This window comes from Arachis ipaensis, chromosome B01, assembly GCF_000816755.2.
Source record: "Arachis ipaensis cultivar K30076 chromosome B01, Araip1.1, whole genome shotgun sequence".
Classification (NCBI taxonomy): Eukaryota; Viridiplantae; Streptophyta; class Magnoliopsida; order Fabales; family Fabaceae; genus Arachis; species Arachis ipaensis.
In genome coordinates, this window is record NC_029785.2 from 136,671,786 (window position 1) to 136,698,604 (window position 26,819).

At 35.2% G+C, this 26,819-nt stretch overlaps 4 protein-coding genes across 8 annotated transcripts; 3 read left to right on the forward strand and 1 right to left on the reverse strand.

Annotated features, from left to right (window-relative positions):
• LOC107642822 (protein SMAX1-LIKE 4) lies at positions 1,370 to 21,759 on the forward strand. Of its 3 annotated transcripts, XM_021107133.1 has the most exons (4): positions 1,370 to 2,859; positions 4,086 to 4,227; positions 4,313 to 5,662; positions 21,178 to 21,759. In XM_021107133.1, the coding sequence occupies exons 1-4, from the start codon at positions 1,481 to 1,483 to the stop codon at positions 21,217 to 21,219; spliced, it is 2,913 nt and encodes a 970-aa protein (XP_020962792.1). In that variant the 5' UTR covers positions 1,370 to 1,480; the 3' UTR covers positions 21,220 to 21,759. The 3 variants fall into 3 exon arrangements, with proteins under 3 accessions (XP_020962792.1, XP_016201798.1, XP_016201789.1); XM_016346312.2 differs by lacking the exon at positions 21,178 to 21,759 and having other exon boundaries at positions 1,371 to 2,859; positions 4,313 to 6,021; XM_016346303.2 differs by lacking the exon at positions 21,178 to 21,759 and having other exon boundaries at positions 1,372 to 2,859; positions 4,089 to 4,227; positions 4,313 to 6,021.
• LOC107642854 (caffeoylshikimate esterase) lies at positions 7,828 to 9,130 on the forward strand. Its single transcript, XM_016346350.2, has one exon. The coding sequence runs from the start codon at positions 8,003 to 8,005 to the stop codon at positions 8,972 to 8,974; it is 972 nt and encodes a 323-aa protein (XP_016201836.1). The 5' UTR covers positions 7,828 to 8,002; the 3' UTR covers positions 8,975 to 9,130.
• Positions 10,359 to 18,395, reverse strand: LOC107642834. Of its 3 annotated transcripts, none has more exons than XM_016346331.2 (22): positions 18,240 to 18,395; positions 17,868 to 18,129; positions 17,687 to 17,738; positions 17,523 to 17,599; positions 17,303 to 17,436; positions 17,096 to 17,192; positions 16,900 to 16,957; positions 16,443 to 16,551; positions 16,193 to 16,316; positions 15,905 to 16,091; positions 15,468 to 15,793; positions 14,807 to 14,895; positions 14,662 to 14,732; positions 14,028 to 14,138; positions 13,849 to 13,914; positions 13,538 to 13,675; positions 12,739 to 12,844; positions 12,576 to 12,647; positions 12,422 to 12,480; positions 12,145 to 12,304; positions 11,233 to 11,399; positions 10,359 to 11,128 (listed from the first exon to the last, which is right to left on the reverse strand). In XM_016346331.2, exons 2-22 carry the CDS (start codon positions 17,918 to 17,920, stop codon positions 10,799 to 10,801), a joined length of 2,586 nt encoding a protein of 861 aa, XP_016201817.1. In that variant the 5' UTR covers positions 17,921 to 18,129; positions 18,240 to 18,395; the 3' UTR covers positions 10,359 to 10,798. The 3 variants fall into 3 exon arrangements, with proteins under 3 accessions (XP_016201817.1, XP_016201810.1, XP_020962805.1); XM_016346324.2 differs by having other exon boundaries at positions 12,576 to 12,665; XM_021107146.1 differs by lacking the exon at positions 17,687 to 17,738 and having other exon boundaries at positions 12,576 to 12,665.
• Positions 23,756 to 24,235, forward strand: LOC107620519. Its single transcript, XM_016322666.2, has one exon. The coding sequence runs from the start codon at positions 23,883 to 23,885 to the stop codon at positions 24,090 to 24,092; it is 210 nt and encodes a 69-aa protein (XP_016178152.1). The 5' UTR covers positions 23,756 to 23,882; the 3' UTR covers positions 24,093 to 24,235.

The following is a 26,819-nucleotide window of genomic DNA, read 5'->3' on the forward strand; positions in this document are numbered from 1 at the left end:
CATGCTTCAACAATATTATTCTGGTGCACCTACCACATGAACACCTATAAACTGCAGTTAAATTAAAGTTCAACTTTTTATACTTGTTTCTCTCTCTTTATATATGATTGTATATTATTATATTATAAGTTAACCATGTTTTATATATAAGATCATGCATATGTAAGTCGCTATATTGCTAATTAAAATGACGTATGTATAAGAAATCAGAGAACTGCAAGTGAGAGGGTATTAGCTAGCTAGCTAGTATATATTAATTTAAAATAAAGAGATAGAAGTGCTTGAAGACAAACATAATCATCTGTTGTTTTTAGTTAGTAATGTTTAAAATTATGAATTATCAGAGTAAAAAAATTGAGCTAATAACTAAAAATTGAAAAAAAAAAAAAAAAACAGTTTTTGCTATCTCTTGAGTTTTTTTCTAAAATAAAATAAAGAGTAAAGTATATTTTTTATTTTTGAAATTTAGCAAAAGTTTTAAAAATATCCCTAAGTTTTATTTTGTTTCAATTTCGTCTTAAAAGTTTTCGATTTGTATCAAATATACCTTCGACGACTAAATTTTCAAAAAAATTAAGACCAATCTAACAATAATGCATGAAAATTATACTTGATTTGCTTATGTTAAGGGTTGTTCTTGTGAAATTGTTGTTGAATTGGTCTTAAATTTTTTGAAAAATTAGCCGTCAGGGGTATATTTGATGCAAATCGAAAACTTTTGGGATAAAATTGAAACAAAAATAAAAATTTAGACTTTTATATTATGGAAGATCAATACTATATATTATAATTAAAATTATTTCTTTTAAAATTTTAAAATAATAAAAAAGATGTATAAATAATTATATTTCTAATATAACCTTTTAAAAAAGGTGGGTACTTCCATGAAGATATTATAATTGTCTTCATGTGATGATTTTTCTTTTTGACCCTTAGATAATGAATTGTAGGGTTAGATTTTAATATGTTATAAAAGTGTTATTTTTATTTAAAATGTGGCCAAATTAATAAATCACACTTTTATACAAAGCATCTTCATAAAAAGATATCTTTTGCATCTTCATTTGAGTAGCTCCCTTTAAAAAATACCAATTTAGTTAAAAATCTTTAAATAACAATTTAATCAAACATATATCATCAAATTAAATCATCCAATATTTATAAATTAATAACTATCATCTTTATAAGAAGGCATATTTAAATTTTCACCGTATCTAAATAAATTCTAAATATAGGTGGATTTAATTAACAAAAATAAAGCTGCTTTTAATTTAAAATTAAAAATTAAAAGAAAAGGAAAAGGAGAAAGATGGAATGAGAAGAAGTATAAAGAAGGTGGTGTGTGGTGTGATATTATTTGTATCTACCATCAACGAATCGATCATAGAAACCAACGAAATTCAAAAGCTTTCTCTGTTTTGTTCTGATCATCAGAGTGAGGTGGCGGCGGCGGCGGCGGGGTGGGGGTTCCATTCAAGTTATGCGCTCATCAGGACTACCAAACTGCGGCGGTTTGCAGCAGACTCTTACGGCGGAGGCTGCTTCTGTTCTCAAACACTCTCTTGTCTTGGCTCGCCGGAGAGGCCATGCTCAGCTCACTCCTCTCCACGTGGCACCCACTCTCCTCTCCCTCTCTCCCTCCTTCAAACGAGCCTGCCTCACTTCTCACCCTTCATCTTCTTCCTCTCAACACCTTCTCCATTACAGAGCCCTCGAGCTTTGCTTCAATGTCGCCCTCAACAGGCTCCCCACCACTCCCTCTCCATTTCTTCACTCTTCTCTTCAGCCTTCTCTCTCCAACGCCCTCGTTGCCGCTCTCAAGCGAGCTCAGGCTCACCAGCGCAGAGGCTGCGTCGAGCACCACCAGCACCACCACCAGCACCACCACCAGAACCAGAACCAACCTCTTCTGGCCGTTAAGATCGAGCTTGAACACCTTACCATATCCATCCTCGATGATCCTAGCGTCAGCCGCGTCATGAGAGAAGCTGGCTTCTCCAGCACCGCCATTAAGAACAACTTGGAAGACTTGTCTAATAACTCTTCTCCACCTTCTTCTGTTTTCCATTCTTACAACGCTTCCGCTCGCGGTGGTGGTGTTTTTTCTTCTCCTTGCTCCCCTTCTGCTTCTGATAACACCACCAACCACCACCTTATCTTTTCTTCTCCGCCTAAGAAACCACCGTCCTTGCTGTATCCCTTCATCACCACCACCGCTACTGCACCATCATCTTCTTCTAAGGAGGATGATGTCAAAGCGGTTATGGATATTCTTCTAAGGACTAATCATAACAATAATAATAATAATAAGAAGAAGAAGAAGAACGTTGTCATAGTTGGTGACTCCGTTTCGTTGACGGAATCTCTTGTCGGAGAGATCATTGGAAGGTTTCAGAGGTCAGAGGTGCCTCATGAGTTGAAGACAACACAGTTCATCAGATTCCAACAATTCAGATCATTGAAGCACATGAAGAGAAGCGAAGTTGAGATGAAACTCATGGAACTCAAGAGGAAGGTGGATGATTCTTATAATGGCCATGGCATCATTATCTACATTGGAGACCTGAAGTGGACAGTGGAGGAAGAAAAAGAAGAAGAAGAAGGGGACGACGGAGTTTGTGGCGGCGGCGGTTGTTATAGCACAGTAGTGGATCATGTTGTTTCGGAAATAGGCAAGTTGTTCTCTTCTGCAACAACTGAATGTGGGGAAACAACAAAAAAAGTGTGGCTAATTGCAACAGCAACATATCAGACATACATCAGGTGTCAAATGAGACAACCCCCTCTTGAGATTCAATGGTCTCTTCAGCCTCTTCTTCTTCCTTCAGCTGGACTTGCCTTGACTCTCCATTCTTCCAGGTATTAACTAATCATCAACCTTTCCAAATTTTTTCATCACATTAAATTGTTTTCATGCAATAATAACAGTAGAACTGTTAGATAATTTTACATAATATATAATGGAAGTATGTAAGATTGGGTATATAACATTTTTTTATTTAATTTATAGAAAAGTTGAGAGATGAAGAGATAATACTCAATTTCGTCCCTAAATTTGTATACGAGCTTCAATTTAGTTTCTAAAGTTTTAATTGCCTTTATTTAATTTCCAAATTTTGCGAATATGACTCATGTTAGTCCTTGAAAGAATTTTCAATGTATATAATTAATAGAACGCTGTTATGGACAGGCAAATGCCACACTAGAATATGTAAAATGATGTCATTTTAGTTTTGACACTCAAATAATTAAAAAACAACTTCATAAGTGGTGTTTATTGAAACTTTATCTAACAACTTTACATGTTTCAGTGTGGTATTTGGTTGTTCATTTCAACGCTCCATTAACGTTTTTAACTAAAAATCGTCTCAGACACTAATATGAGGCACATTTATAAAATTTGGGGACTAAATAGAGGTAATTAAAATTTTAAGAACTAAATTGAGATTCGCATGCAAGTTCAGGCCAAATTGAGTATTAACTCAAAAGTTGATTAATGAATAGGTTAATGTCTATTAGTAACTAGCTACTTTAGTGTTTAATGTAATTATGGAAAAATGTGTAATCAGTGACTAGAAATGAAACTGGCTTGCTTATTAATTAACTAGGTTGATATAATGCAAAAATTGTGAAGAAACAAGAATGGAAGAGAAAGTGAAAAAACATAAGCATGTAAAAGTTGGGCAGGCATGATGATTCGGGTTGAAAGCTTTATTGTTTGTTTTGCATATTGTTTCGTAGTACTATGTACGGTGGTCTGGGCTATGGTCTCAAAAGCAAGGTTGGTTGGTATAAGGCAGAAGTGATATGCAGAGAAACCCTTTTTCTGCTTCGCTTTATTTTGTCAGTGCATAAACCTCTTAATTTGACATTACGCATTCACATGATACTCAGTTCGGGAAACACACAACTTTTACTTTATCAAAAGCAAGAATAATAATAACACAAGAAAAGGAAGTCTTTTCTAAACTATGCATGCAAACCCTTCTTCTTATTATTGGTATCAATTATGAACCAATAGTGATTTATCATCATCATCAATCAAGTGATTTATCATTATTGAAGTTAGATTATTTTTTGGCCAGTAGTGTAATGGAAACAAAGCTCAATTGCTGTGAAGAATGTGCCTCAAATTATGAAAAGGAATCTCAATTTCTCAGACCAGGTCACAACAAAACGTTACCTTTATGGCTTCAGCCTCATACCACCGAAACAAATCATCAGAAGGTAATAGTTAAACAAACAAATAAATTAAGTTTAGTGATTAGTGATGGCTTATGAATAATAATTGAATGTATTAATTAAATTTCAGGATGAATTAACCGAGTTGAAAAGAAAATGGAATAGGCTATGCCAGTGTCTTCACCAAACCAAACAAGAAGCTCAGGATTATTGGAGCAACAACAATAGTTGGAATGCAAAGTCCTACACTTTTAACAATAATTCATCAAGTTCTGTGTCTTTTACAGATAAACCAACACCAACACATGGTTCCAATCTTGTATCTAGATTCAGGCGTCAAAATTCATGCACCATTGAGTTCAATTTCAGCGATAAAAGGCAAGCAACAACAGAACCAGTCTTAGGTTCCATGGAGTTATTGGAAGGTAAAGAAGTAATAAAGACTACTCTTGCTCTTGGGAATGGTGGTTCTAGTTCAGGTAGTGAAACGGTGGTGGTGGAAAATATAACCGATAGAACACTGCGAAGAGCTCATTTTTGTAAACTGTTGCAGGAGAATTTGCCATGGCACTCTGAGACTGTTCCTTCCATAGCAGAGGCCTTGCTTCATTCCAAACCCGCAAAACAAGGTAACATCACTTTGTTGTTCTTGCAAGGAAATGACAAAGTTGGCAAAACAAGGTTGGCACTTGCTGTTAAAGAATCACTTTTTGGCTCAGAAGATAACAAGTTTCTTCACATGGACATGCTGAAGAGGAAAGAGGCTTCCTTGGCTTCACATTCTGAGATGCTGGTTCAAGCATTGAAATCCCATCATCAAAAACTTGTGGTGCTGATTGAAAATGTTGATTTTGCTGATGCCCAGTTCAGGAAATGCATCTCTGATGGATTTGAAACGGGAAAGTTTGGAAATTTAAGAATAGCTGAAGAGAATTCATCAAGCCAAGTAGTGTTCATACTGACAAGTGGTGGATTCACAAGCAATAATGAAGAGAAAAATCAGGACTTTGTGATGAGTTTTATGTTGCAGGTCAGTGAAACCAAGCCTAATAACTTGGAGCCACCAATTTTTGGCCACAAGCGCAGGGCTGAGCTGGATTTGTTTTCCAAGATCAAGAGCCCAAGAATTGAAGAGAATAATGAAGATACATCCTTGGTTCATGAACAATGTAGTAGCAGAAAAAAGGACTTATCAAGAAACTCAAGCTTTAACACCCTTGATCTCAACATGAAAGCTGATGAAGATGATGATGACAAAACAGGAGAGAGTAGCCCAATTTCAAGTGATTTGACTCTTGAAACTGCGGCTGATCCACTGAACCCAAATGGATTTCTTGATTCCATTCAGAACAAGTTTGAACTCAACACAAGTCCAGCTAGGGAGAGGGAAAAGTCAGAGATGTTCTTAACTAAGATCAAAGGGTGTTTTGAGGATGCTTGTGGGAAGCAGAATCTGATGAATTTTAGTATAGATGAGAGGGTAATTGAGGAAATTTGTAATAGGTGTGGTTATTTTACTAACAGCCAATTTGAGAAATGGCTGAAAGAAATTTTTCAAAGAAGCTTATTAGAAAGAGTTAAGTATGGAGGGGGGGAAGAGAAGGGTATACTTTTTAGACTTTGTTGGAGTGGTAATGGTAAAGGAGATAATAGAAAATTGGATAGGAATGAGGGGTTTATGGGTTCATCTCTGCCAAAGTGTGTTCAAGTTAATTACTTGATGAGGTGAACGATTTTGGGTACTATTTAGAGGGTTTCTTTGTAAAATTGGTCCACAAGGTGTAAAATGGAAATGGAAATAGCTTTGTTTAAAGTGTTAATTAATCTTTCATAATAGCATGTGTTTGTTTTTCTTCTGTTTTATTTACTGAGTTCAATGGTCTTGAGAGAGTAGTGGTGATTTATAATATGCAACAACAAGGTATAAATAGGATCATGCAGATATATGTCAGTGTCAAATGAGTAATTAATTAGCATCTGTGTAAGTGTAACACATCCTTAATACTCACATTTAAAAAAAAAAAAGAAAAAAATTGGTGCTTTGGAATGAAAGGTTGGACCAAATGACCGAATAAGGTAAAAACAAAACAAAGTTTTATGCTAATTTTTCAAAACTTATTCTTTTATGTGCTGTGTAATCGAAGAACACCCCATCATTATTATGTGTCTTCGAATTTCACCACCAATACATAAATATAGATATGCAGAAAGTACTAAGCAATCTAGCTTTCTACACTAGAAGACAATATTGACATTATTGTTCCAATTTTATTTCTTCAAAGTTGTGTATCATTACTTTGATCTCAAAGTGTTTCATGATTTATTGAACGGTAGAAGCTAAGTGCGTGCGTGTGTCTTTTTTCTCAAATTAAAACACCATTATGATTTTAATTTTCTGCATGAAGATCAAGAAATTTTATATTGGTTTTAGAAAAAAGCATGCACTTGAATGTCCTGCTATTTTACAATTTTCATAATGATGCTCTATGATAGTTGAATGATAGATATTCACGATGGACATGAAATAAAAGGAAGATGCTCGTAAAACGTCTTTTTGTAAAGACACTAAGTGTCACATTATTATTGGACGTATTAATAAATTGATTATTTTTTAATTTTTTAACAACTTAGAATAAAACCGATTTTTTTATAACAATAACAATAAACCCAATTGTTATTAAATCCAGTCGAACTGATCAATTTACATAATCCACAATTTACATAATCCACTAGATCATAGATTTTTTTTTTCAAAACAAAAATCAGGAATATATTTGTCTTTTTATCAAAAAAATTTAAACATGATTCGATTTAGATGGTGTAAATTGGTCGGATCAAATCTAGTATAATAATTATAGTGCGGATAATTGGATTTTTTGTTGTTATAATAAACCGATTTTGTTCTGATTTATTAAAAACTAAATTATTAATCGATTTAATAAAAATGTCCAATAATATCGTGACACATGTAAACATCTTTAAAAGAAAGATATTTTTAATGTCTTTATCAAAGTGGTCTCCGAAATAAAATTGTCGTGGCAGTTCAAACTATGATTCCGAGAGGGAAAAAAATACAAATACAAATTCTTATGTGCTATTTATTTTAACTATTAAAAACATACATACCACTTGTTTGCTTAATATATGTTACCTGAAGGCTGAAACTATTTTTCTTTTACTAAGATCTTAGATCGATTCAATATTATAAATTGATTCATTAAGAATGTTATTTAGTATTTACATTCTCCTGGTTGTGGCCCACCGTGTGACATTCTTGGCATTTGGTATATTGTACCAACCACGTAATGATGGCTTTGAGTTTCTCCAAAAGGCATGCCTTCTAATTTGGCTCTTTCAAAACCTCAATGCTACTTGGGTCCCTCGCTTTAATTAGTGGTAAGAGTTATCCAATTTTTTTAAGTTGACAGAATAGTTCACAAATCACAATGGTGGTGCAGTTCTTGTTGTAAAGCAAAGTACTCCTACTAAAGTTTTTAAAAAGAATAGAAGTTTACCATCCTTGAGAAATGAAAAAGGTGTTGTGTTGGCCATCTCTCACATATTTTATTAACGGCCCAGTCTAATATAAAACAGGCCAATAGTAGGCCCAAAAAGCGCGAAAATGGTGACCAAAAAAACAAGGCCCAAAAAAAGTCAACAACCACAAAGAAGGACTTGTTATCAGCTCACCAACTAGAAATTTTTGAGGAAGTGGTGGGGTCCACATGGGGTCAGTTCACCAACTTCGAGGGACCCACCGCCAACTACTCTCTCGCCATTCTTCTTAATTGCAGTGACTCGATAATTGAGGGAAACAACAATGGCAGCAGAGAAAGCGGAGGTACCCCCTAACTTCTGGGGCCACATGCCCGAGGAGGAGTACTACACCTCCCAGGGGGTGCGAAACACCAAATCATTCTTCGACACGCCACACGGCAAAATCTTCACGCAGAGCTTCCTCCCATTGGACCTTCAACCTAACGAAGTCAAAGCCACCGTCTTCATGACCCACGGCTACGGCTCCGACACCGGTTGGCTCTTCCAGAAGATCTGCATTAACTTCGCCACCTGGGGCTACGCCGTCTTCGCCGCCGATCTCCTAGGCCACGGCCGCTCCGATGGCCTCCGCTGCTACCTCGGCGACATGGACAAAGTGGCATCCGCCTCGCTCTCCTTCTTCCTCCACGTCCGCCGCAGTGAGCCGTACAAGGATCTCCCGGCGTTCCTCTTCGGTGAGTCCATGGGTGGTCTCGCAACCCTGCTTATGTACTTTAAATCAGAACCCGATACGTGGACGGGCCTGATGTTCTCTGCACCGCTTTTCGTGATCCCCGAGGATATGAAGCCCAGCAGGCTTCATCTGTTCGCGTATGGGCTTCTTTTCGGATGGGCCGACACGTGGGCCGCTATGCCTGACAACAAGATGGTTGGGAAGGCAATCAGGGATCCCGAGAAGCTGAAGATCATAGCGTCAAACCCGAGGAGGTACACGGGTCCACCTAGGGTTGGGACCATGAGGGAGCTCCTTAGGGTTACCCAGTACGTGCAGGATAACTTCTCCAAGGTAACGGCGCCGTTTCTCACAGTGCATGGCACCTCTGATGGCGTTACGTGTCCGTCTTCATCCAAGTTGCTGTATGAGAAGGCTTCGAGTGAGGACAAGTCGTTGAAGCTGTACGAAGGGATGTACCATTCTTTGATTCAAGGGGAGCCTGACGAGAGTGCTAACCTTGTATTGAGTGATATGAGGGAATGGATTGATCAGAGGGTTCATAGGTATGGAAATAAATAACAACAATTCTTGGTAAAAATATTCGCTGGGTATGTATGAGTCTTAAGGGTCATTACTCATTATTCAAGACTTGATTAAAGATGAAGTGGAATTTGTTATATGAACGGCGTTGTTCACATTTTAATTATATTATGTGGTACAGCTTTCACTTGTGTCTTTTTTGCTTTCACAATTCACACATAATTTGAAGGAGTTTGTGATCCTGGCAGCTCAAAAATCTTGTGTGTACCTGGTACCTACCTACATTTAAACAAAAAAATACTATTGAACTACCGAACTAGATGCTGATGCAGATCGCAAAAAAATACTATGTGCGGTGCGGTTTGGATTGGATGAAATTTTTTTGAAAATCCGATCCGATCCGATCCGATTACAAGCGGTTTGGATCGGTTTGGATTTGCGGTTTTTTAAATAAAAAAAATTAAATACATATAACAAGTCTCAACATCAAATTTTAAATAATCAACAATGACATAATAAGTCTTTAACAATATCTTAAAAAGCCAACGATAACATAACAATAGAAATAAAATTATAGGTTAGTTAAAATAAATAAATAAATAACATTTTGAACATAAAATATTTATTAAATAATAATAATACATGAATAATAGAAAAACCAGCGGTTTGCAAAAAATAGAATCCAATCAAATCCGAATTAGTGCGGTTTTAATCGGTTTTCGGTTTGAATCGGATTAGATGAGCGGTTTAATTTGGATCGGTTTGGATTTGAACACCCCTAGTTCCAATGCTGTGTGTTCCGCCCCAATAGGGTAGGGTGCCTCTTTTCGACTGAACAATAGGCAACAAACTAGAGCCGCTCGGACAGTCAGACGGGATTTCATTTACTAAATAGAGAAAGGGTTAGTATAGTTCCATCAGGAAAAAGCTTCAATAATTAGCAATGTCAATGCATCGGCCAAACTCCAGTGTTGATTTTGAATGCTCGACCGTTTTGATCTAGCGAAATTACGTTAGAGCAGCCTTTGTGGCTTAGATAACTTGAAACCAACGTAATTAACCCCCCAACAACCATATTCGAGTTGTTGCAGTATTACCCTCAGCAATGAACAATGACACGTACTCTATACCTCTTTCAGTGTGTTTCGAAGCATTAATTTTATGTTAAAATTCAGTCATTTTTAATAAAATTGAGATTTTGACGATTTTATTGTTAAGAAGTTAAAGGACTACCTTGTCCACAAAATCTACAAAATCCAAACCCCAAATGCAAAGTATCCAGCTCAGAGTGTGAGACGTTGTTGCTACTCAATGCATTGCTTCATAATGCTTCTTTCTCCTTTATTGCATTACGAGATAAAAATGAACAGTACTAACACAACCCAACATAAAGATAAGTATATATCCACTTGGGCAAGGGGGGAAGAGAGAAATAGGCAAATAGCTTTCATTACACCATATAGTAAGCGTTAGGGCACATTTATACCCCAAAAAAAGAGAGAAAAGAGAGAAAAGGGAGGGGGGAGGAAGTAGACAAGAAAAAGAAGGGGGAAAAAAAGAGGAGGACTTTCTTTATGGGGTTCCCTCAGATTTACAATTGCTACAGAGCGTACATAATAGAAATCGGGAAAAAGAGATGGGATGACCTAAGTTAGAGCTGCTACAAAATGAGAGGAGCAAGGGCAAAACTTACAAGATGAAGGCAGGGAAAGGCTAGTATACAAAAAGAATGACACTAAGCCACATTTGCTAATCTACAAATCTGCTATATATTTTGGGAGCATATACAAAAGGGTGATGAGACTTAAATAATTTCTCACCCCTCAACCAAACAACCCACTACGGTAAACCAAGCCAAAGAACTTACAATGAATTAGGTTGTGTTCTAAACGAAGAGGAATCATCAGGATCACATACAGACGAGCTTGATGAATCTGTTGCAATTTCAAGGTTGAGCAACGGTTTTAATCTTCTATGAACCTCATCACTCTGCAAACCCATCTCTTCAACAATCATCAGTAAAGCAGACTTGCAAGATTCCTCATCCCGGAAAGCTAGTGTCCATCTTCCATCTATCAAAGCTTTTGTCTTTGATTTCCCATGATCATTGAATTTTGCAGGATCCAGAAAGGGCAAAGCGGATGGCCGGATCCGCACATGCAACCATTTTGGATGTTTATCATCAATCTTGGGCTAAACAATAAGAATAAAAAAATTCATAAGACTATCATATGGAGATTAGCTGAAGTCTACAAACCAATGCCCAGGAAGATAACAGTGTGAGGCAATATACATACGTTACAACCAGCCAAAGGTGCAGCAACCCGAATGACTCCATGGGTCTGCCTCAGTGGCAATTCTTCTGCAAGGACAAGCCACCCAGATGTTCCTACAGAGATTGCAAGAAACCAAAAATGGCGTTCCTTGCCCCTTTCAAAAGCAATTCTACAGGGCACAGCATCACCTGCAAATGGAAAAATAAGAGAAACTTAACAATCAGTAGTTGTGGCCAACTTAAGTCAGAAGCATGTAGCATTCGTAAGTAGAACAGAAAGAAACTACATGGAAAATACAACCTGATGGAACTACCATTCATGTATACAATTGAGAAGCCACTACAATTTACACACTAAATTATTATTAAGACAACTCAGTCTTTCCTTAAATGTTAAATTTGGAGAATTTTACCGCCAGGTGTGAAGTTTATTGCCAGCTTTATAAATTTAGGTCGCTTAACCATCATAATCCATTATATGGCATGCCAATTTCCCCAATCCATTTTACTGCTTCAAAATCAACATAAGTCTTTCAATATATTATTTCATAAACACACAGCTAATTTGAGATGAGAGATCATTTGTTTTGTGCATGACCACTGGCTAGTACAGAAACTTCAAAACAGGCATCTCATTAAATGCCAAAGCCAGAATAATTTTGTTGTCAATCATTAGTCCATTACTTGGTTATCAAGCTGAGCATATATTTACTATTGGTTGGGTTTGACTAGTTCACTTTTGTACATTGTGTTGGATTCTTGGACATCTACTTGCAACTAAGATTACCACTGAGATGTCCTTCCTCTGTTTTCCTTATCTCCCTCTCCTAATTATCTTCATCCTTCCTTTATTGTTCTATCCATCCTACACCGAGTAAAAACCTTAAGTAAAATCAGTGGAAAGAATACAGGATTGCAGTTTCGGACAAATTACCAAGGCTGAGTTCAATGCCTGGCTTTGGGCCCGACACATCAAGCCCACAAGTCTTGGCACGATGATTCACAGGGAGATCCCCAGGAAGATGAATTGGAGGTTGTTCAGGTAAAGGTTTACCAAGAGCGAATATTTGAAGTTGATGTTGCAGTACAAATACCTAAACAGGAAAAAGACACCATCCACGAAGAACAGCAATTAAGAATAGTCCACCGGTATTGGACATCTGTATATTAATCTGCATTTAAAATAAATGAACATAATATAAAGCACAAACCTTCACCAACTCAAGCATTCTTTCTCCGGCAACAAATGATGATTCATCTGGAACATCAACTGTAGAAAAACACACAGGTCATTTAACTACTCATGCTTCCTTTCATTACAGCAACCAGGCAAAGGAAGTTTTTTTTAAATAGATAGAGGCTTACCTTCAGAAGAGAGCTTGTGTGGTGGCAAAAGCATGCAAGTCCATTCTTTCCGAGGAGATGATGACTCCATTGCTACAGTTTGAAAATTTTCTAGATCAAACACATAAGTAAACTCTTGAACACTACAATAATTAAGCAGCACAATAAATTATATGAAATTCACCTCTTTTACACTTTCTCCACTCTTCACAGAGAACAGTAACAAGAAAGTCGGACCAAATACCTCTAGCCTCCTCCATAAGAGCAGAAGCACAACTATTGTATGAAACCTGCATGAGTAATTTCATCCGGAAATGCATACAACACCACAGATGAGATGAAATTAGTATATCCCTGGGGCATATATCAAATCTTTTCTTTTTTACCCTTGGTTCATATATGGATTTCTACAATCATGGTTCTAAATGCGGGTTCAATATCAAAGACAATGAGAACATAGAGCAGTGCTCACCAAGGCATGGTTTATCAAAAAGTGCAATATTTCAAGAAACCCTATTATTATTTCTACTTAATATTCTCCTATTTACTTGTTTCAATTTCTATTTTCTTCAGCATGCAGTATCCTGTCCTTTATACCAGTCACTCACATGGGAAAGATAAATTCATATCTGTACTCATGTCATGTACTAGTTCGTCATTAATCACTTAAATCATTGGTACAATTGCACGGTAAAGAATCCCATTACTATAGATTAAAAACAAAAATGATTCCATCATAACTTTTGTAATGCATGTAGAGTACTAAATAATTTTGTATTGGTATCTTTCTCAAACTACTCAGCTTCCTTTAAAGCTCTACTGAATTGATGTTTCAGAAAGTAGTCTAGAAACTAGAAAGTGACCATTGGTACTTCAATATGGCAAGCATAAATATCAGTTCAACTTAAAAAGCAAAAGTGGGAAACTTTGATATATCTGTAAAACGATATGCAAATTGTTGGAGAAGACAATTTTGTACGTACTTTCAGCAATTCAAGGTGGTTGCTGTTGAACTCTGACTCACTGTAAGGAAGCAACTGGCGTAGAAGCCAACCACCATCCCACAGTGTCTCTGCAGATATATTAGAACGACAGAAGAGGCTAACTAATGCATCAATCACCTGAAAAATACACCATACATAAACATAGGAATTAAAATTTTTATTTGGATTTGAATAATGTGCCTAACAGTAATCCATAGGAACTTTAAAACGGTCTACATAAACTATTGCAAAAACAATAAACAAAGTAAAAATTATATCATAACAAGAACATACTAGAGAGAAAGATTTACCTGAAATCTACGTACAAGAGGACTTGTTCCCACATCAGTAGCCTGAGACGATACTCCATAATGCTCCTGTAAAACATGGTAATTATAAGGAAACCAACTATCAAGCCATGGAGCTTCTAAATATTGGCAGCGAGAAGTAAAAATAAAGCAGTTAAGGATGCACAGAGGGAAGTGCAAACCTTGATCTTTTCATGATAATACTCAAGCTCACTACCCATTCCGTCCCTAGCTAAGCTATTTTTGGGAGAAAAAAGTTGCTCTTCACCTGAAGCCTCACCAACCAAAGCTTCCTGCAAGAATATGCAATGCCAATCAGGCATCATATTAGCCATACATCAAAATAAATAAAAAATGAATATTACTAGGTTGGCTGGTTTTCAAACCTTCAAACGATAGGCAATTATCCTAGGGCATACATCACAAAAAGGTGAATTTTGAACATAATTCACATCAGTTTATATCGTAAAATCAACCATTGTGTCAGTTCACTTAAAATTCAGCTCTCATACTGATCAAGGCAGTCTATGCCACTTAATCCTTTCAATTGTCAGCTTAATAGCTTACTTCTCTAGAAGTGATTATGATCTAAGCCTCTAACTTAACATGCCACCCACACGAGCACTCTCTTCCTCCACCACTACTTTAAGAAGCACCCCACCCACACCAAGAACACAAGTGATAGGTGCCCTTCAAGCCCACCCCAAACACGTCAAATGAATCTACTATACCAAGAAACGGAGCAGTGCAGAGTGCAGAAGCCCATTGTAAAATTTTACATACTAGAAATAAGTTAAATGGAAGAATGTGGCTTACCAATAAGAGTTTCTTGTGTTGTTTACGTTGGGGTAGAATTCCAAGTCCATCTAGCATTGACTCGTCAAGTTCTACAAAATGAGATATATCAAAATACACAGAAAGGGATGTAATGGTAAGGCAAACAAACACACAGTGGCACAACCTTTAGTTTGCAGCAGGGTTGCAAGCAGACCCAAAGAACCCAACACTTCAATATCGTTCCCTTTTGTTACATATGCAAGCAAAACTTCCCTACATCAATCATAGAAGTCATTAAAGGCACTCAAGACGTGAAGTTTTGATCACAACTTAAAGTAGCACAGCTGCATCAAAAAACTTGTTTTTAACATACTTTAAAATGTATTATGTCAATTTCGATGTGTACATAAGTACACACAACAATTTCAAATCAATATCAAGCTTTATAACAATAGACTTTCTATACAATGGTAAGTCTAGTAAAAAAAGATAATAAAAAAAAAAAAAGTTACCTAACGATGTAAGCTTGTTTGAACTTACATTGGTAACTTGATCCAAATCATACATATATAAACTCCTAAGTTGCAATTTGCTGTATTGAAATATGTTTTAACTCTACGAGCATCATCAGAAGGATGTATGTATGTGTGAACCAAAAAGCTAGTAATTTCTCTAATACAACACAATATGATACACTCATTAACATATCCAGGACTGTTTGGGCAGGAATGATACACTCATTTACATGCCCAGTTCCAGTGACAAGCAGGAAAACAAACAGAGAGAACAGTTCTTGGTGTAACTTGACATTAGTACAAGAAAATATGACTTAAATGCCTTTTTACCTTAAAGACAAATTTGAACTGCTACAATCATTTTGTGAGCGAGCATGGGCTGAATGAAACCCTGAAGAACTAGGTACGTATGGAGCATTGACCGTCGAACATCTTGGATCGTAGCTGTTAAGATTATCATTTTCTGACACTTCAGTTTTAGATGTGAAACCATCACCAGATATATGACCATTGAATTTACCCCAAGAACTCTGTGTAAAGGCCTCTAAGGGATAAAAAAGAGCAGCAGCTATGGTATTTGCCAAATCTTTGATTTTGAGTATCCTCAGTATGCAACAAAGTAAGTAGAGAGAAGTGACAACACCACTTTGCATTTCCTGGATTAATGTACTACTAAACATTAATAAGAACCAGCTACATAATAAGAACAAAAATCTACCTAAGTGGATCCAGGTGAAATGAGAATGTCATAAAGTGAGGTTTCATACATTATCACCAACTATCCTCAAGGAAGGAAAAAGTAACGGAAATATCAGAACCACCAGAAAGCTGTCCGTTATTAGCGTCCCAATATCAGGAATTCCAGCGGAGACAATATCACTGAAGTAGTACAGGTTATCCTCAATGTCATCAACAGCTGCAATTATTGTAGAGGTTGAATCTGGTCCCGGATTTCTGTCTCAGTATTTAGTAATGAAGTAACCACAATTGCTCTTTCAGGACACAAGAAAGTCTTAAACTACAAGATGAAAGAGAGATAAATTTATGAAGCTTACGTCAAAGTATCAGAGACGAGTTTATTAAAATCCATGCTCTGCTTCCTAAAAAATGAAATCAAGTTTGAGAAGTAATCTGCATGAGGTGCGCTGGTTATATATCTATTTACAGCATCGTCGCCAACTGAAAATTAAGAAGAATATGTCATAAGAAATCATAATTTTCATAAAAAAGAACCAAGTTCTGGAAGGAAATGAAGAAAATAACAAATACAGAGTTCAGGGTTTATGTAAAACAGCAAAATCTCACCGTGATAAACATTAAGGGTTACAGTTCGTACTGCAGTGCGAACCATGTTCTCCTCATGAAATGCAAACCTTATGGCCTCAACATACAGTGGAAACGAGACAATTTCATCCTAATTCATAGAAAGATAAAGTGAAAATGCTTGGACATCACAGATATATAAAGCCAGTTTTCTCCTCAGTCTTCCCCATCCAAAAGATAATTCTTTCTTTAAAAGAGAAAAAAAGCAATCAACTATTCTTAAAAGAAAACCTATTTGAATACAAATCCACTTAAGGTAGAAAAGCCAGTATCATTGTCAATCTTGTATAGTCAAAGCCTCAAAGGCATACAATTTCAGTGCCTCATAAATCATAAACACAATAGTTGCTAATCAAGTATGTTGAAGACAATATTACGCAATTCTAAGAGATTTCAAATCATCACCAGAAGACAAATATTCTGAGAGCATAAATCTTACATCACAAGTCTTCACAAGCAGAGAAATTGTGTTCTTGTTCAGCTTTCCACTTATTGCTCTACAAAAAACCAACACACAAATAGCCAGGGATCTGATTAGCAATGCCAACGGGAAAGATGTAAAACAGGTTTTACACAGCGCAACCATCAACAGCACTCGTCAATAAGATTAATTAGAGTGAGAGCTCAAAACAAACCTTAAAAAAGATATGTAGTATGACAATAGTTCTTCATTCCGAAAGTCAAACGAATACGTTATCAGGTAGTTCATATGTTCGTTACTGAACATATAATCTGCAAAATTTTCAGCAGAGAAATATCATTAAGCCCACCAACATACTTAAATCTGATTGAAAGACCAAGTAAACTGCAGAACAGGGAACTTCACTAGCTTATTAACTCACATATAGCATGTTCACTTCTAAGGTTCTGGATCATAATGCTCACTGTTTGCAGCAACTGAAGTGGAACGCTACTGATCCTGCTCAGCTTTAGTATTCGCACAAGCTCGCCCATGACTTGCTTTTCCATGAAGTGTCTGCCACAATCCAGGAGATATATATAAACTTTCACACCACAACAAATACGTAATGGAACATAACCACTAAGAATTAGGAATCTCACTCAAAAAATCTAGGATCGTGCTGGTCGCCATATGTTATCAATTCCGCAATCGATCTCAGTGCCTCAATAACAAAATCCTTCCCCACACAAAACACAACAAAATTCAGAAAACTGGAAACACAATTCACAAAGCTCTTAAGCTGATATGGAGCTAATCGTGTTACCTTGTTAATCTCATTAACAATTTGAATCTTTGTCAATTGATCAGTTAAGTACCTAAACACCAGAATTCAAATGAATAACTCAGTAAAAGCACGAATTAACCAGAATTCTTCGAGATTCAGAATGCGGTCATGAATAATTTGAGCGAATTGGAGATAAACGAGGGGGAATGAGGAGTGTGACCTGAGTTGATCTAACGAGAAACGATCTCTGGATCTCCAGAAGGATAACCACATGGTTGTGTAGAATCAAGCGTCGAAATCGAGCTCAATTGAATTCATCCTGCATCGAAGATTGAAACTGCTCGTCGATCTTCGCGAGCAGCTTCGGTCGGAAGAGAGAGAAAGAGAAGGAAGAGATAGTAGGGTTCTGGAATCTGGAGAGATCGTGCGTTTTGCCCGAAAAAGTGAAGACTGAGTTTTCGATTTATGAAAGCTAGTGCAAACTGCAAAATTGCAAATAAATAACTAACAAGAACAATAATAAATAATGATGATAATAACAATAAATATTTAAATAGTGAATGATGAATGAACAGAAAACACAACAACACACCACAACTGAAGGTGGTGGAAGGAAGTGCCGTATCGAAGTTCGAAGGGGAAACTGGGGGATTTCTTTTTCAAAATTTAATTAATTGTTAATTGATTGGGTTAATGCAATTCGTAATACATGGACATGGAATATGCCAGAATGGAATGACATGCGTTACTCTTGCGTTCTGTGGAGGTTAATGTCAACTACAAGACACGGAGGATAATGGACCATTTTTTTTTTGGTCTTGAGGATAATGGACCATTAACGAAGCCCAATTCCAAAACAATAAAAACGTAACCAAACTCCGAATTGTTACGGGCTTACAACCCAATTCCACATGTTATTCTTTCCGGCCCGGGCATGTATTTTGGGCCGGTTATGAAGCCGGGTTCGCCGTGATCCGAACCCGACCCTAAATAATGATCGGGTCTATTTATAAGATCCTTACTCGACCCTAGACCCGATGAAATCGTGTTACTTTCGGACTACACTTAAGCCGGATTTAGACCGGGTGAAGCCCGGGTCTTGATCAACTTTATCACGACATCACCAAAAATTAGATTCTACATCTTTTGAACCTCTAAATTTTGAAAAATAATTATTCCATAACAATGCAACATTCGCATAATAATAATTATATCAATTACACATTAAACATTCAAAGTTCAAAAGACAATTAAAATAAAGTTAACAACCAACACAAGATTAACATAATAATAATAATTTATAGTGTCATACCAACCAATAACAATAAAATATTAAGTAGCAAACAACTACACGGGTCAAATGGGCCGGGGTCGGGTGATTCGAAACTTGGCCCAAACCCGATTTAATAAATAACCGGGGCCATCTATTAAAATCTCGGGTCTGACCGGACCATAACGAAGCCAGGCTAAATTAGCCCCGAAGTCATCGAGTCCGTTCCGGGTCTTCGGGTCGGACCGGGTCTTGTGCACCCCTATACTGGTATACCGGTGTTTCAGTGATTTTTAATCGTTGATCTTAATTATAAAAAGTATATATATAATATATAATTAAGATCAACAGTTAAAAATTACTGAAACACCGGTGTACCGATATAGTTAAAAGTTTTATGCAAGCTAATTAATATAAATACTCTATCATCAAACCAAATGCTTATATCTATAAAACGTCTAAGATAATAGGTTATTATTGATCGAGTTAAATATTTTTTTAATATGACAAAATACTTATATGATATAATTATTGAAAGTTGCTAGCGGAGAAAAAGTGCTTATTAATAAATCTTTTGCATTAGGATTTAGAGTACAATCTTGTTATTTTGATCTCATAAGTAAGAAAAATTACAGAAAATTAACTTTAATTTATTAATATTAATTAATTTTAATATTTAAATTTAAAAATTAATANNCCAACCTTGGTCTTAATAAGTAACAATGCAAGGGTGTGCCACACAACCTATATATATATATATATATATTGGTTGCTGTAGCTATTAGTAATGACTTGCCAATCAAGACTTCTTTAATTTTCTTTCTCTGATAAATATAAATAAATAATGGGGCTGTTAGCATCAAACATTGTTGATCTGCATCGCCTATCAACATTTAATATTATATTTGCTGCCCATCAAGTTAGGTGCAACATTTTCCCTTTAGCCTCTTAAACAAATTTCCAAATTAAACAACAACCTCTGAATTTTATTTACTTATTTGTATTCATGCATGCATGCATACAACGCATAGCTATTTATATGTGAGGATAATTCCACTTTAGAGTTTGGAGATTCTCGTGGACGCAGGATTATTTTTTTTTTTTGTTTCCCACGGTATCCCCCAACCCGGCAGGTCAAGGACTAATCCGTCGCGGTACTGAGCTCCATTTAAGGGTTTGCCGCTGGCCAATGGGTTGCTGCATGCACAAGGCGGGATTCGAACCCCCGACACTTGCTTAAGCGGACTAGTGAGCTAACCACTAGACCAACCCAACTTGGTTGGACGCAGGATTATTTGACTAATGTGTTTATGAAAGGTACATTTAATCTTTTCAATATTTTTTTTTTAATTAAAAGTCTCAAGAATTTTTTTTTCCCATTTAACTAATCTCTCACTTTTTACCAATGTTCTGAAAACCGGTTCGAACCGACCGGTCGAACTGATCGAACCGAAAATCGTTAGCAAATACGGTTCGGACAGAAGGCAAAATCGCTAAATTCAAGAACCGGAATTGAACCGTCGAACCGGTCGAAGAATTGGTCGGTCGAACCGAACCGTGACCCGGTTGGTTTTCTAAATTTTGCCCAAAACGCTGCGTTTTGCGTTTGCATGCTGAAAGGAACCCTACCCAATTAGTCACCCACCCATTCACTCCTCTGGCTCTCTCCTCTCGAGCCTCCAGCCCTCCACTCTAACTTCTCGCTCTCAGTTTTCACGTCTCCAGTCTCCACCGCGAGCTTCCGGTGCCACTTCTGTCCAGCCACCGCCGCTGTCGCAACTTCCGTGGAGCGAACGTCAGCCAGCTCTGTTCGGGCAGCAACCCTCCGTCGCGGTCAGCCGTCGAAATCGCAGCCACCGCCAGCTCCACTTGCCGTCGCGCAAGTCTTCCCGCCACCGCCAGCTCTGTTCGACCCTTCCACCCCTTCAGCCACTGTCTTGCCTGTTGCCAGCCATTGTCCCTGTCGCCGCCAGCTCTGCATTCTTCCCTGTCTTCCACTAACCCTAAGTATAAATTTTTTTCACAGTTTGTTGTGCAGTGTTTGTTGCTGTAACTTTGCATTCGCCAAAACTTCCCAACCAACAGTGTCACACTGTCACATAAATATTCTCTTGTCTCTCAGTCTCTTTTTTCTTAAGTGAAATCTCAAAATTGTTGGAAGTTTTTGTAAAATTGGAATACAAGAAGGGTTATTGAGTTGCACTTTGAATTTTAGGGTGAATTGCAGAATTTAGGGTAGATGTCTAAGGTAACAAACTAGAAAAAGGTTTGCAGAAGAGTAAGAGCAACACACCAAAATTAAATTTATTCTAAAGCTTTTGCTTTCAAGTTTCAAAGTATTTATGGCTCACCTATAGAGGGACCTGTAGTTTGAACTCTTAGAGTTTACATTAATAAGAAAACAATTAATAGTTGAATATGTATCACCCACTTCTAATACGCATTAGTTGTATAATGGTTTACTGCAGGATATACACATTGAATAATGAATTTTGCTTAGAATTATTCTGGTAGTATTTTATATTATTCTGTCTCTCAGTCTCTGAGACTAAACATGTACACCAATGGCCATCTCTTTTCTCTTGAGGGCCTTATGTTCTCCTGTTCTGCATAAAATGGCTGGTTGATTCTTTGATTTTGTGTGTGTGTGTGGAGAGAGAGAGAGTATGTGTGTGTGTTTGTGTATATATTGTTTGTTCTCTCTCCCTTTTGTTTGGTTTAGTTTGTATCTTTTTCTTCATAGTTTTTCTCCTTTTTGTTTGGTTTAGTTTGTTGGATCAACATGTATTTGGTTTCATACTTTCATTAATCAGTTCTTAATATGTATTTTTATTTTTGGTCAGCAATTTTGTTATTGCTTTTTTTTGTTATTCTGTATGGTAGGTAGATCATAGTTTTAACTAAAATTACTACCAGGGTTATGTCCATTTGAAAGAAGTTATTTACTTCACATCAAGCATGGGTTCAGGCCATTGGTTTAAGACAATCATCCGATTAAGAAAATAAAAACAAAGTAGATCAAAGAAATCAAAGGTACAGCACACTTTCTTTGTGTCAATTTTACCTTCATTAATAACTCATCCTAGTCCAGGATTTCATTGCATGAGAGTCAAAATGATTATGTAAAACTATGTAGTACCACTATGTAGAGAGATTTGAAGTTCATGTATATCTTATTACCAACAAGGCAACAAGGCCGGTACAAATGTAGTACCACTATGTAGTACCACCACTTTATTTATTTATATTTTATTTATTATTTTATTATAAAACAGTTTTTTCGGTTCAACTACGGTCGAATCGGTTGAACTTCTGAACCAATAAACCAATAACTAGAGCGATTCGATGATCAATTCGATTTTTAGAACCTTACTTTTTACTAAATAATTTTTTTATTTTAAAATATTTATGAGAGTGAGATATCCGTTATTTTTTTAACCAACTCTTAAAATTGAATTAAACACATTCGGTATATCACCAATTCTAATACTAATTAACTATAGAGTATAGACACGAAGTGTGCATATATAATAGTTTTCTATTAATTTAGTGATTGATTATTGCACACTAAATAACTAGCATGCAAATCGAGATATTTAAGTTTTTGGTGTTAACATGGATAAAAGAAAAGCTCACCAAATGGTAATTAATATTTTGCTTTCTTTTAAACCAAGTGAGAATCATGGATTGAAGAAGGAGGATTTTATTTAGTCTGCCAATCATAAATTAGCCGCCACAGTGCTTGAAATGTTGACGTTGGTTTGAAAAAAAGAGTGGCAGCCAAGAAATTGAGATTTTGAGTCAGATTATATTATGGTCCAAACACAAAAATAAAAAGAATTCAATTCACAGGAAACACGCACATATATACGTACATGAACTTGCATTCATTTTCAAACCTTGTCCTTTAATTATAGCTGAATTTTCTGTGATTCACTTTACGTTACAAAATCAACGATACAACGTAACGGCTCTTCTCTTCAAGCTAAGCTAAGTGTATTTCTGAAAGTAGCCATAAAATGATTTTCTTTCTCTTTTCATATGCCAGTCGTATCATGCATTAATGAGGTGTAACTCCGAAAATTGATGAGAATTATTACATTATAATATTTTATGATACAATAATAAAACTATGGGTAAAGTATACTTTTTGTCCCTGAAGTTTGGCAACCCCTAAGTTTTATTTTATTTCAATTTTGTCCCAAAAGTTTTCGATCAAATATACCCTCGACGGCTAAATTTTCAAAAAATTTAAGACCAATTTAACAATAATGCATGAAAATTATGCTTGATTTGTTTGTGTTGAGGATTGTTCTTATGAAATTATTGTTGAATTGGTCTTAAATTTTTTGAAAAATTAGCCGTCAAGGGTATATTTGATGCAAATCGAAAACTTTTGGGACAAAATTAAAACAAAATAAAACTTAGAGGTATTTTTAAATCTTTTATCAAACTTCACAGACAAAAAATATACTTTACCCTAAAATTATTAGTAGTATATAAGTATTTTATTCCTGAAGTCCGCCTTTTGTCTGTTTCATGCAAGAACGGTTTAATAGGGGTGTCAATAGGATGGATTTTTTACTACCTAATTTCGCTCCACTTTACAATAATTTACATAGAATCTGTTTCATTTTTATTCGTAGATAGTAAAAAGTTAAACTTTAATCTATTTCTATGGATATTCATTTCATTTCTACCTGTTTTTATAATTATTAAAATCTCACCAATAAAATTAAATTTTAAAATTTATGTAACCATCTAAACCCTGAGGTGGAAAAAGAGAAATTGTATTTTACATGATGATTATAAGTTTATAACTACACCACCTACCTACCATATAGCATGAAGAACATTATAAAAGCAACAATGGGAGCCATGTGGTGGCCATAAAATAGACCCATAAAAAAAGGGAGGGGTATATAATTAATCATCCATCGGTTTTCCATTATTGTCCTTAATTAAATGTGGGTGGTATATGTGTGCGACGAAGAAGAGAGGGAGCTTGGGAAGCAGCAGGCACCGGGTTCATGCCCTTACTGCGGCGGGAAGGTTGAAGCCACCGATGTCGAGACTCAGTGGAAGTTCTGCTTCTTGCCCATGTGCTTCAACATCAAGCGAAAGTACTTTTGTACCCTCTGCTCTCGCCGTCTTCAACTCTCCTATCATCACTAGTTTATTTGAATCCGAAATTTCTTAGATGAAAAGACTATGTTTTATTTCGTTATTACTCATTATTTTTATTATTAACTCATTCAACTTCTTAATGTAAATACTATCTACTAATCAAATTAAATGCTATTTTTTTCTTTTTATTATCACCTCTTGTACTAAGCTTCATCATGTTTATTATCTTTCCTAATTTCTTCTTTTATTATGTCTTTCTTCAGTTTTGTTTAGCTTTGAAATCAAAGCTAGCTACCTTGTTCAGCAGCACACACATGTTTTTTTTTTTTACTAAACCGCCAGTCTTTGATTTTGCGGCGGTTTAAAACTGCCGCTGATTAAAAAAAAAAATTGTCGCTAAGCAATGTCTCTGTGTACTGACAATTTTTTATTTATATTTTTTTTCAACACCTACTAATAATTTAAATTTGAGACTAGGGATTAGAAAAATAAAGTCTAGGTTGCTAGTAGAATTTTAGTTAGTATATTGTCAATATATATATTTTTTATATGTCAATAACTACGTGTTAACTATATGAAATTATTGGAGATGTAATATGATTAATTATTAAAAAATATTTATTATTACTCTAACAAATTATGTGATGATATAGTGTAATATAGACTGATATGATGGTTTAACAGAAACAATACTAGAAGATCATGCATAGTGTCTTTCATTTTCATCCTTTCTGTTCTTTCTTGTTTTATTTTCTTCTTGCTCTGTTCTTTTTTTTTTTATTTCTCTTTCCATCATGTCGTTTTCGTTTTTAATTTTTTTCCAAAAAAATTCATACTTTATGAAAGCGACTACTGATTTATTTGGCATATTAGAGAATCCTGTCTCTTATGATTCTCAAACCAGCCTTTTGAATAAGAAATAGATAGGTAGGAGTTTTGAATTTGTAAATAAATACATACACACAGATTTGTTCAATCTTCGTATATTATTTTTTAAAAAAAGTGCTAAGGTGAGTAAATTTTGTGATTTATAGTCATTAATTAGTTATTATTAATATTTTTAATAGTGTGAGATTATATTTAATAATAAAAAATTATTCTCTTTTTTTTGCTGATTAAGTGTTGGCCAGATTTTAATAAAAATGTTATCCTCTAGAGTTTCTCTATTTTAATTCCGCACGTAAATGATGCTTGCTAATGTTATGTATGGTTTCAAAAATGCTATTTGTACACAAAAATTAACCACTAAAATCAGTCATCAATGTATTTATGTATAAATATATATGTGGTTTAATTTATTTTCAATGTGTATTTTTATTCTAACATATATTTTATATTAGTGGCGAACTTTAGTGACTGATTTTAGTGTACATGTAGCGTTACTCGTCTGGTTTAGTAGTAGAATTAGAATTTATATAAAGTTAATAATCAAAGTTATAATAATCTAGCCAATGAGTTATAGCTCAAACAGCATAATCTCCTCATACTCAATTAAGAGGTTGCGGGTTCGAGTCTCCTATCTTTGGTAAAAAAAAAAAAGTTATAATAATCTAACTAGGGTGCACATGGTCCGATCCGTCCCGAAAATTCGGTCTGGTCCCGAACAATTTATGGCCTAATTTGGTATGATTTTATCAGGTCTATGATCGGATAAGGGTATAAAAAAAAACTCGGTCATTATTTCGGGTTGGGTCCGGGTTATGATGAGCTTGGTTTTACCCGACCCATGTGCACCTTAAAGAAATTAAAAAAGATATATATGGTTTAAATTAATTTCAATATTATGTTGTATTAATTATAAGTTTATTGTTCTATTTTTAATCACACTTGTTGAATTAGAAAATAGATCAAAGAAACATCAAATTAAAATTTATAGAAAAATTTAAGTTCAAATATAGATACCAACTTTTCGATAATAAATTTATTCTTTATAAATAAGTGTATCATAAATAATTTTTTTTTATAAATTATCGTTAAAATTTTAAAAATTTGGTTTTTATCTAATTTTGACCTGATATAATTGTCGTTCAAAAATATTTAAATTTCATCAGGTTTAATATCATATTAAAATTTAGAAAATAGATTCGATATATATTTAAGATCGAATTTATATTAAGACAAATTCGATTTTGCCCTCCCTATAAACATTCCTAAATCTAACGGTGGCAAGTGATGATTATATTATTGACAAGTTTTAGTTAACAATATTCTTACCACTGAAATCCTCCCAGTGATAGATTATTACTATCGCATTACATTATTAGCGAGGGTCACAATCATACTAATTATTAAATAACGTTTAGCTTATAGTGGCTGAGACATTAAAGCTAAGAAGCAATCACTACATTAACTATATCAATTTCAAATAATGTATATAATTAATTAGGTGCTTTTTATGGTGCCTAAATTTTAAATATAAAATTTAAAAATAAAAGAATGAATTTTATCTTTTTCTATTACTATTTTTAAGTAATTTAGGCACAAAAATTATAGATCCAAAAAACTCTCCATATATGTATATATATACACATAGTAGTGCAGTGTATATATATTATTTTATTATAACTGACATTGTTTAGTTATAGTAGTGCAGTGAGGACTGAGGAGGGTGGAGGACCACAGAAAAAGACAAACAGGAAATGGATTATTGGTTGCCAGATATGCAGCTTTGTCTTCTCTCCATTTCATTTCATTCCATTAATTTTTTTAAAAAAAATTTAATTTTAATAATTAATTTTAATTAATATATTATACATATATTTTTTATAACTAATA

Bases quoted from the DNA above. Each gene is read 5' to 3' on its own strand.
- LOC107620519 (XM_016322666.2), top strand. From the start codon at position 23,883: ATGTGGGTGGTATATGTGTGCGACGAAGAAGAGAGGGAGCTTGGGAAG.
- LOC107642822 (XM_016346312.2), top strand. From the start codon at position 1,481: ATGCGCTCATCAGGACTACCAAACTGCGGCGGTTTGCAGCAGACTCTT. The intron at 2,860-4,085 runs GTATTAACTAAT...TTTTTTGGCCAG, and splicing joins TTGACTCTCCATTCTTCCAG to TAGTGTAATGGAAACAAAGC. The intron at 4,228-4,312 runs GTAATAGTTAAA...ATTAAATTTCAG, and splicing joins CCGAAACAAATCATCAGAAG to GATGAATTAACCGAGTTGAA.
- LOC107642854 (XM_016346350.2), top strand. From the start codon at position 8,003: ATGGCAGCAGAGAAAGCGGAGGTACCCCCTAACTTCTGGGGCCACATG.
- LOC107642834 (XM_016346324.2), bottom strand. From the start codon at position 17,920: ATGTGGTTATCCTTCTGGAGATCCAGAGATCGTTTCTCGTTAGATCAA. The intron at 17,600-17,686 runs GTAACACGATTA...TGTGTGGGGAAG, and splicing joins TTGTTAATGAGATTAACAAG to GATTTTGTTATTGAGGCACT. The intron at 14,896-15,467 runs GTAAAAAGGCAT...TGATTGATGTAG, and splicing joins AGTTCAAATTTGTCTTTAAG to GGAAGTTTTGCTTGCATATG.